At 58.8% G+C, this 9,919-nt stretch overlaps 1 protein-coding gene across 1 annotated transcript; it reads right to left on the bottom strand.

The window, feature by feature from the left end:
• Nucleotides 1–721: 721 nt before the first annotated feature.
• Nucleotides 722–4,314, bottom strand: ADRA2B (adrenoceptor alpha 2B). Its single transcript, XM_039872567.1, has one exon. It carries the CDS (start codon nucleotides 3,898–3,900, stop codon nucleotides 2,584–2,586), a length of 1,317 nt encoding a protein of 438 aa, XP_039728501.1. The 5' UTR covers nucleotides 3,901–4,314; the 3' UTR covers nucleotides 722–2,583.
• Between the last annotated feature and the right edge of the window lie 5,605 nt (nucleotides 4,315–9,919).

The raw sequence follows: 9,919 nt of genomic DNA, 5'->3' as shown, positions 1-9,919 counted from the left end.
TGCCTCTCTGCAGTGGAACAGAAAGTAGACTAGACCCCTAATCCAACTCACAGGGTAGCTTTCGGATGCTTCATCCAGAGATGAAGACTCCATCTCCGGAGAGGGGACACCAGCACTGACATCCTGACTGTGTCTCAATGTGAGACAGTCTAAATAAACCCAGTTCCGCTTGCTCTCCCGCCCTCACTGAAGGCAGCTAACAACATTCCACAGAGTGCCCATCCTTCCTCACCCATCGTGTGGGTGGTGTCCGATCACCTCCACTGGCCCCCATTGCTGCACCTGACCGCCCAGAGGGCCAGCTTCCAGCTGACTCTCAAACTATCAAATCCACTGCACACAGCAGCCTTTGCTAGGGCTATTCCCCTACCCCAAATGTCTTCCTATCTCATCTCTGGGTGTTCTGCTCTTTCCCCAAGACCCAGCCCAAAGGCCACCTCCTCTGGGAAGCCCACTCACTCCTCCTTCCCCAAGCAGCCAGTCCCAGGCTCTTCTGGCCACTCCCACCCCCACTGACTTGTAATGAGGAATAACGGATGATGCGTGGACAAAGCAGGCAGGCAGTTGGGTGGGTACCAACAGACCACACCTGGAGGAGGGGAAAGCAACTGGCCCTGAGAGGAAGCCCATGCCAACCCTGCCGCAAGCAGCTGGAATGACTGCTCCCAGCAGCCCTTGAGCCACAAGGACACAACATGCTTATTACAAAATATCCTTTATTGATAAAATAGCTCAGACTTAAAAGAAAAAAAAAAATCTGTATATCACAGCAAGGGGGCCACAGACAACAATAGCATGAGTCCCCTGGGGCACAAGCTAGAAGAGTCAGCAGAAGTCACAAGTCAGCCCCTCCCCTGGACCCACCTCCCCAACTCCACCACAGGGCAATGTGTTGGCCTCAGGCTGACACCAAGGGATGAGCTGGATAGCCCCTCTCTCCAGGAGGGGCTCTTTTTCATCTCCTCCCTTCTTCCCACCCCAGCAAACATCCTCAGTATCCCTCCCAATCTGGCCAGGTCCATCAGAGTGCCAACAGTGCCCTGCCACTCAGTCCCACCCCTAGCTAAGATTCCCACTGGCTTATGGTTGAAGACAGGCACTCCCAGGTGGAACATGGGGAAACATCCCTCGTGTGTTCCCAGTTGTCCTGGTGCCAGAGTCTGGAGTAGGGGAGAGAACCAGGAGGTAGAGGCCCCTGGAGCACCATCAGCAGGATGGAGCCACATGGCCAGGTTGGAGGTGACCAGTCAGCACCCACCAGGGGCGAGATCAGTTGTGCATCATAGGGACCCGTTTAGGGCTTGGAACTCTGCCTGGCATTGCGGTCAGGGGCTCCCTCAGGGATCCTCGGAGCCCTTGCTCACCTGCTCCACCCCTGTGTTCTGCCTGGGGGCTCTGTCACCCGCCACAGGCTCTCATGTCAGACTGTTCCCAGGGTGTGGAAACGGTCAATCTTCATGCATGATGACAAAAGACTTGCCCTCCATTGGGGGACCCAAACCACTGAAAACCCTCTTGCAGTTTCAGGTGAAATGCCAAGAAGTTGTCATGCAGCAGAATAACTCAAGTCCCTGTGGGCACCAAACACGTTATCAGAGAAACCCTTTAACTAAAACCGTGGCTCCATTGGCCACTCCCCGCTTCCAGTGTGGGGCAGGAATTTGCGCACCCCAGGCAAAGAAAAAAAGTCTACAGGAAGACAGGTGGTGGTAAACACAGAGAAAGGGGATTTTTATATCACCAAAGAAACACATTTTCTGGTTCTCTAGTGCGTTCCCCCATGGAGCTCAAAGCTTTCTACAATGCCTTTCATCTCCCTGAAACAAGTAGGTGGCAAGCTATTGTTACCCCAGATTTTGCAGGGGGTGAATGCTAGTGATCAAGGATGTCCCGTTGAGGCAGAGGCCAGGCCTCCGGAGCCCCCCACCGAGATACCCATGTGCCCACCTGCCACGCAGAGGGGTGCCGGGTGGGAAACAGTCCACAATCTAGCCTTTAAAGGAGCTAAGGATCCAAAAGCAGGTTTCTCGAGAAAGGGGAAGAGGGGCCAAGAGATGGTACCAGAGCTGCAAACCCCAGCCCAGTGCTTGATGGGGACCACAAGCAACTAGGGTGGATGCATGGCCATCCTTTCTGCTTCCTGAGCAGCAGGTCCTCCTAGGGAGACTGGAAGGCTGGCTTCCTGCTCTTTACAGGGAGATGAGGAAAAATTTTAAAAAAACACCACAAGCAAATGGCCTGCCAGAGAACACAGGGTCCTTAAGGAAGGGAAGCCCACCCATCAGCTTACAGGGGTCCAGAGTTCCAGGAAGGAGGTGCTCTACCCCAGCCTGGCCTTGGCCATGCTCAGGAAGACCTGAGCCTCCTCCACCTGCCCGCATTCAGGCAGGGTGTGGAGAAGACGTCTCCCAGCAGCTAAGCCAGCAAGGGGTGGCTTCAGCTGGAAGCCTGTGAACATGCCCCTGCCTTTGCCTCTCCCAGGGGGCTCCCAAGGTGAGGCCTCCAAGACCAGAAAGCCCCAGGGAGGTGGCCATATTAACAAGGGCAGAAACCACCTGGCACCAACTCCACAAGGCAGGCGGCTCACCAGGCCGTCTGGGTCCACTGGCGGCAAAGGATCCTTCGGAATGCACGGCGGAAGTCCTGGTTGAAGATGGTGTAGATGACGGGGTTCAGCGAGCTGTTGCAATAACCAATCCAGAAGAAGAACTGGAAAAGGCCATGGGGCACCTTGCAGTGCTGCGGGCAGATGGCACCGAGGCTGTAGCTGAAGAAGAAAGGGAACCAGCAGAGAACAAAGACGCCAATGACCACTGCCAACACAAAGGTAAACCGCTTCTCCCGGGTCAGCTGAGCCCGCCGACGCCACCACTGCCCACCTGCAGTGCCCATGCCCCTGCCCAGGAGCACCTGGCCACGCAGGGTGGCCAGCACCCTGGAGCCCTGTGGCTGCTGCAGGGGTGGGCTGCAGGCTGAGGCAGGGGACGCTGGCAGGGCCTGAGGCTCACACTCATCCTCCTCCTCCCCAACCTCCTCCTCCAGAGACACCCCACAAACTGCTTCCTTCGGACTCTGGCCTGCATGGGGAAGGGCAGGCCAGCTGGGTGGCAGGGCGGGGCTCCCAGGATCTTCGGTCTCCCCCTGCTCCTTCTCCCCAGTGGGCTTGGAGTGTCTGCTGGCCTCTCCAGAGGCAGCCAAACAAGAGGCCAGGGTTGATGGTCCCCCAGGGACCCTGTGAGGCTGCTTAGACTCATTGTCCCTGAGGCCCCCCTTGGCCCTAGGACCTCTGCGGTGGCTACGCTTGGCGATCAGGTAGATGCGCAGGTAGACTAGGATCATGATGAGGCAGGGCGCAAAGAAGGACCCAATGCTGGAGGCCAGGATGTACCAGGCCTCTTGGTTGAGCTTGCATTGCGGGCGTCCGCGGGGCTGGGGGCCCTGGTCTCCCTTATAGACGAGGGGTGGCAGCGAGATGACAGCCGCAATGAGCCACACGGTGAGGATGATGCACTTGATGCGACGTGGGGTGCGCTTGGAGTTGTACTCCAGTGCGCGACTCACCGCCCAGTAGCGGTCCAGGCTGATGGCACACAGGTGCACGATAGACGAGGTACAGAAGAGCACGTCGAGCGCCAGGTACACCTCGCACCACGTGCGCCGGAAGTACCAGTAGCCCAGCAGCTCGTTGGCCAGCGAGAAAGGGATGATGAGCGTGGCCACCAGGATGTCGGCGGCGGCCAACGACACCAGGAACAGGTTCTGCGGGGCGCGTAGCGAGCGGCTTGTCAACACGGCCAGGATGACAAGCGCGTTGCCGAAGATGGTGAAGAGGATGAGGAAGGTGATGACCGCAGCGATGGCCGCGGTGGCCTGCACGGAGTAGGGCTCCTGGTGGTCCATGGCGGGGCCGGGAGAGACCAGAAGGGGCGCTTCTCTCCCAGGGCGAGCACAACCGGTGACAGCTCTGTCCCTTCCAGCGCGGCTAGATGAGGGAGCCGCCTCCCAAGCGGCGCTGAGGGTGCTGGAGCTCTATGGCCAAGCCGAACTGGACCCAGGAGGTGAGGGTTCGCCAGAGGCCAGTCACTGCCCTCCTACATCCTCTTCCACCAGCGCCCGGCGTCCCTGCTGTTCACCCCAGAGAAGTTTTCCAAGTTGTCCCGCTGCCGTCCCCGCCCCTCCCCGGACCGGGGAAAGTTGCGCCCTCCCGCCCCGAAGCTGCTGGACGCGCCCGAGGGCGCGGGGTCGCGTGGGCCGAGAGGGACGCGCCGCCCGTTTTCGGAAGAGGCGCGGAGGCCGCGGCTCCCGCTCGCTTGCTCGGGCCCGGAGCCGCTCCTGCAGGCAGCCCGCGGCGGCAGGAGAATGGGGAGCAAATCAGAGGCTGCAGGAGGGAGGAGACTGGAGGCGGGGGCTGGAGGCGGGGCAGGCGGCGGGCAGCGGCTGGGCGGAGGGGTGCCGCGCCAAGGACTGCGGATCGCAGCCTTCCCGCGACCGGCCTCCGCCCCGGCACCCCCACCCCTTTCCCCCCGGCCTCCGTGCGTGGGAGTCCAAGGGGCACCGCATCTGGGGGTCTTCGAGACTCTGCGAAGGATGCTTGCGGGAGAGAAAGGGTCGGTGCGCGCGGGGAGCAGGGACACTGCTTGAGCGCGGGCACGGAGGGGGACCTTTCTTCTGAGGACTGCAGGGCTTGGGCGGAGCCCCTGAGACGAGGACAGTGGTCGCGAGTGGGTCTCTGCTCTCGTCGCCCGAGTCCCAAAAAGAGGGTGGGGGGTGCGTTGGACCCTGGAACACAATAAACCACAGCCACGCCGGCGTCCGAAAAGGAAGAGGTCGAGCGGAGGCGGTGGAGAAGCGGGGAGACTGCCCTGAACCCTTTCCCCAAAAGCGTTCCCGCCCAGACTGGGCTCCGTCGGGCCTGCGGCGCCCGGGGAGTTGCGCGTGGCCGGTGGTGAGCGCCCCCTGCCGCCGCCCGCGGTCCGCGGGGACACCGCGTCCGAGGCGCCCCAAACGCTCCAAGCAGATGGAGCCGGTGAGTGCTCAGAGATTTATGGCTTCAGCTGCCTGTTTCTCCTGCTGCTGCCTCGGTTTCCTCCGTTAAGGGCAAAGAGGTAAGAGGAAAACTGGCTTGGACTCAAATCTCAGCAGAACGGAGACGCAGGCAAGGGTTTGTTTGGGGAGAGGAGGCGCTGGGCGAATTCAACCTCTTGACCAATAGGAAGAGGACGTCCCCAGTGCAGAGCAAGACCTAGTGGGGGGTCAAAGGGGGAATGCGGGTATTAGAGGCTGCGGTGAAGGGCGGAGCTTCCCCTACTCGCTGTCCAGTCCCACTCTTCTTGGGTGGCCGTGAGAAGACGAGTTGGGTAGGATATTTCCCACTAGGCTCACACCCCGCCTGCCCCATCCTGGCCTCAGAGACCTGCGGAGCCATTACTCTCCCTCGGGCACACTGTCCCTACCCATGCGCCCTGTGGCCACCGCCAGCAGGGCCAGCCTAGGAGCGATATTTTGCACTGATTCTGGAGCCTGTCGTGCTATGACCCCAGCCTAGAGGCAGGCCTTGAATTTCTCACGTGCAGCCCCTCATGACACCCTCTGTACAAATGAGCATCAATCCGCCTCAGAACGTGGGACTGTGCCACAGGACCTGTCTCGAGCCAGCGTGCCCACAGGACCTTTCTTCCAAGACGACCTCTCCATCCCCACAGATTGTGGCTCACCTCTCCCCAGGCCATACCTCAGACCCCACGGCCACGTGGTAGGGGCAGGGAGGGGTGTTTTCTCCTTGATGCCTGGCTGTCCCTGCCTCCTGCCTGCTGACCCAGCCCCTCTGTTAGGTGATAGTGCCCACAGCCAGATGGGTCCAGTGTTGTCTAAGCCAGGTTCCAGAGGGCAGCCAGCCTCTCCTGCCCCTGCAGAGGCAGGTTTTATAGAAACATCCTCCCCACTTACTGGGCTGGGTTGGACACACTGTTGCCAGGGGTGGAGAGGTCTCAGTAACTGCTTCCTTGTGGAAGGACAGAGGGGTGGCCATTGGAGCCTGGGGAGCAGCCACTTGAGCAAACTCCTGCCTGTCCCTGGTGGCCCAGACAGGCTTGGAAAAGACCACTCACCCTCTCAACCACACTCAGGCCAGGGTCCAGTGGGTATTGCCCAGATACTGCGGCCAGCGTTGGCCTTTGTATCGGGCCCATTTCCCTTAAAGGGCCAGCCTTCAGGACTCTGCAGGGGCTGAGGCTAGGCTGTTGTACCCCCTCCCCCATCCCTGCTCCCCATCCTGTAAGTCCCCACTGAGGTGTCCTCACTTGGGCCTTCCCTGAAGGAACAGTTCCCAGTCATCCCAGCACCAGGCCCTGCTGGGCAGCAGCCCAGGTGGGGACAGCCAGGGGCAATCTGTAAGCTCACAGGAGGATCTGCCACCACCCCAGACTATGTCACCTGATGCCACCTCCTGGCCCCACCCCCAAATGTGCATGTGGCTTTGTGGCAGTGGGGGCCATTACATAACTGGACTCCCACTCCTCTCTGCAGCTCTCCATCTCCCCATACACCCTGCCTGCTCCAGCCAGCCTCAGCGAATCAGCCTCGGGCCACATCAAGGCTTCCTTCAAGTAGCTCTGCCTTTCCATTGTCATCTCATTCCATCAAAGCTAGCAGAGTTCAGTCCCAGACAACCAGCCAGCAGCAGGAGCTGCTGGGAGCATGCCCAGCCATGTGTGTTGAGAGGGGAGGCAGTGATAGGCACTGGCCTGCCTTCCTGGCTCCACCGGGCTTTGTGTCGGTCCCTAGACAGTCCCTGAGCACCCCCAACTCCAGTCCTCCCCAAGGTTTGCCAGAAGTACCCTCCTTCCCCTTGCTTCTGTGCTTGGCAGGCCCCTACTCTCTCTTCAAGGTCCATTCACCTGTCACCACCCTCTCAGGCAGAAGGAGGTACCCTGTGCTCCAAGTTCCCTGACTCGGTGTACACAGCTCCACTGTCCCTTCTCTGTACCCAATACCTGGCTGAGATTGCTGAGTGCTGAGGGTCTGTGGCCCAGGTATCACTTGATAATATACCAGGAGCCTTTCTCAGATAGGCAGTGCTCAAATGGAGGGACGTCCTTGGAAAGGGGGGCCACAGGGAAAGGTGACCTAGTCCTATCGTCCACAAAGAAGGGAGACAGTTGTCCCATCCCCAGCTGTGAGTGACAAGAGCTGTGCCATCTTAGCTGGAACCCCTGGAGCCACTTCTGCAGACCTGAGAAGTGGGACTGGCCCCAGGTCCTGCCTCGCCAGGGCTCCAGCAGCTCAGGGCCCACCAGGATGGGGCCCACCAGGATGGGAACCAACAGGGCCTCACCCCCAGGCTATCCCCTGAAGTCCCAGCCATTTGAGTCCCCAGGACCCTTCTTCCTAGACCGCCTTGTATGACCCAACCTGCCCCCTCCCCAGACTCTTGGCGTGCCCTCTAAGTCGGTCATCCTCTCCCTCCACCACACTTGCCTGACAAAACGCCAGCCCTGGTCAGAACTAAATCATCTGTTTTCTGCCTTTGTCCAGCGGCTGCCTTTTCCGGAGCAGAACACTCACTGTATCGACCGGCTTGGCTTTCAACTTATGACCACAAGTCTCCAGACTTTCCTAGAGCTCAGCTCACTCTCTTCAGAATCAGCTTGGCTTGCACCGTTCTCCCCCTGCCCCCAAGCTGTGACTTTGCCTCACACTGAGGAGGAAGTGGCCACTATCAGAAAGGAGCTTCCCCACAGGCACCTGCATCTGAGCCCCATCTCAGGCAAGTCCTCTGCCTGAGCCTCTGAACCCCAAACCTTCTCATGTCCCCAGGACCCTGCTCCTTCAATTACCCCCTCTCCAGAGGGTAGTCAAGCCTCTCTCTGTAGGGCAGCCCACTCCCTAGGACCCCGTCTGCCCCCACAGCTGCCACCTTCTCCAGCTGTCTCTAATTCCTCACATTCTCCCCTTTACCCTCCACTGAATCTTGTCCTAGTGGGTCAGCCATGGCTTCATACCAAGTGTCCCCATCTTACTCAATTTTTCAGCAATATCATACAGCGGGACACTCCCTGTCCTTGAGACTATCTGCGGCGTCTGCCCCCTCCTCATAGGGCACCCCTTCTCAGCCTCCTTTTCTTTTCCCCAACTCTAAATTAGTGATTTTCACTGAGTGATTTTTGCCCCTTCCCCTGCAAGGGACATTTGGCCAAGTTTGGAGACATGTTTGACACAACAGGAGGAAGGGAGGTGGCTACTGGCATTTGGTGGGAAGAGGCCCTGATAAGCATCTTACAATGGACAGGACAGCCCCCTACCATCCCAGAGCAAAGAGTTAGCGGGCACAAGTGCTAACAGTGCTGAGATGGGAACCCAGCGCTGTGACGCAGCACCCGGTGCAGCCCTGGGACTCTTTTCTTCTGTGCCTGAACTCTTCCCGGCGATTTTGCCTGCCCCTGGCTCCCGCCCGGGTACTGGTGACGCCCCAAAGTACTTTCCCGCCCTGAACGCTAGGCTCATTCACCCCACACTCCCTGACCTGCCCATTAGAGGTCTGACAGCCTGTCTTAGCAGGCCCATTCCCCTGAGCCCAGCCCCTCCCCTCTATCAGTGCCCAGCGGCGCCCTCACCCTGCAGCTAGTTGCAGGTGGGGTGGCCTCACCCTCCAAAACATACTCAAAAAGCACTCGCTTCTGCCCAGTTCCACTACCCCCATTGCTCTTGCTTGCACAACTGTAGTGGCTTCCTACTGTTCTCTCTGCCTCTGTCCACTTTCCAGAGCATCCAGAATGACTTTTTAAAATCTCAAATCAGGTCTTGTCACCCGCTCCTTAGAACCCTTCAGCAGCTGGAGAACAAAACCCTCCCTTTCTGACTGGCCTGGCCCTGCTTGCTCTCCACTTTTTATGCCCCCACTTACACTGGCCCAATCCTTCTTGTTTCTGCCTCAGGGCTTTTACACTGACTGTTCTTAGGTAGCCTCCTCCTGTCAGGTCTCACTTGAAATGCCAACACTCCTCCAGTCCCCTGTCATTTGTCAATCCAAGATGCTTGGTCACCTGCCTGAGTTCTGTCCATCCCTCTCCCCACCCCTGAATAAACTCCACGAGAACAGAAACTCTGCCTTGCTCACCGTGCTATTCCCAGTACCTAGAACGGAGCCTACCTGGTACCCAATTCAATAGATGTCTTTGGATGAGTGAATAAATTGATGAGTCCATGTAGCTATGTGGTCAGAGATTAGGGAAAAGACTACAGACCCTGGGATGGGGTAGCTAGCCACCTGGGTTCTGGTTAACACCCAGGGCCACATACATAACATACTTTCACACTGGGGCTCCAGGGCTGGCCCACCAGGGAGGGACAAGATGGGGCATGTGGAACAGGCCTGGGCCAAGCACTAGCCCGGGGAACGAGCTCTGTGGTGATAGGTGGCTTCACGGGGAAGGACATAACAAGAACAGCCTTGTCCCCGATCACCTACAAAGAGGAAGAGGGAGCAGACTTCCCCTTGCACCAGCAGGCTCAGCCAGCTCCACCTTGCTTGCAAGTCCAAAGCCACATCCTAATGGAGGCAGGTAATGGGAAGTCTGAGGGCTGGGAAGACCTCACAGAGTGCAAAGCATGTCATCTCTTCTGACCTATGTGGCCACCAGGAAATCCCAGCCCAGAGCCAGAGGCTTGGCTCAGCTGCTCAGAGATGGACAGGTCCTGCGGCAGTGGCACTCATTTCTCTGACAGACGAGGGTACTAGGTGTAATGCGTCTATCTCAGGGTTAGTCCAAAGACTACTTGGGAGTAGCCTGGGGGAGCTGACCCTTACCAGGAGCACAGCCAGAGCCCCCACTCACCCCCTCTGAACTCACTCAGGCTCCGTCTTCCACATCTGGGAGGAAGAAGACAGCATTCCCCACCCCCCACTGACCTCCCCTGAAGC

Source organism: Pteropus medius, unplaced genomic scaffold, assembly GCF_902729225.1.
Source record: "Pteropus medius unplaced genomic scaffold, Ma_sr-lr_union100, whole genome shotgun sequence".
Classification (NCBI taxonomy): domain Eukaryota; kingdom Metazoa; phylum Chordata; class Mammalia; order Chiroptera; family Pteropodidae; genus Pteropus; species Pteropus medius.
Note: the sequence above shows the minus strand (reverse complement) of the source record. Positions and strands in the feature narration are given on the sequence as shown.

Coding starts and splice junctions, on each gene's coding strand:
- ADRA2B (XM_039872567.1), bottom strand. CDS start 3,900: ATGGACCACCAGGAGCCCTACTCCGTGCAGGCCACCGCGGCCATCGCT.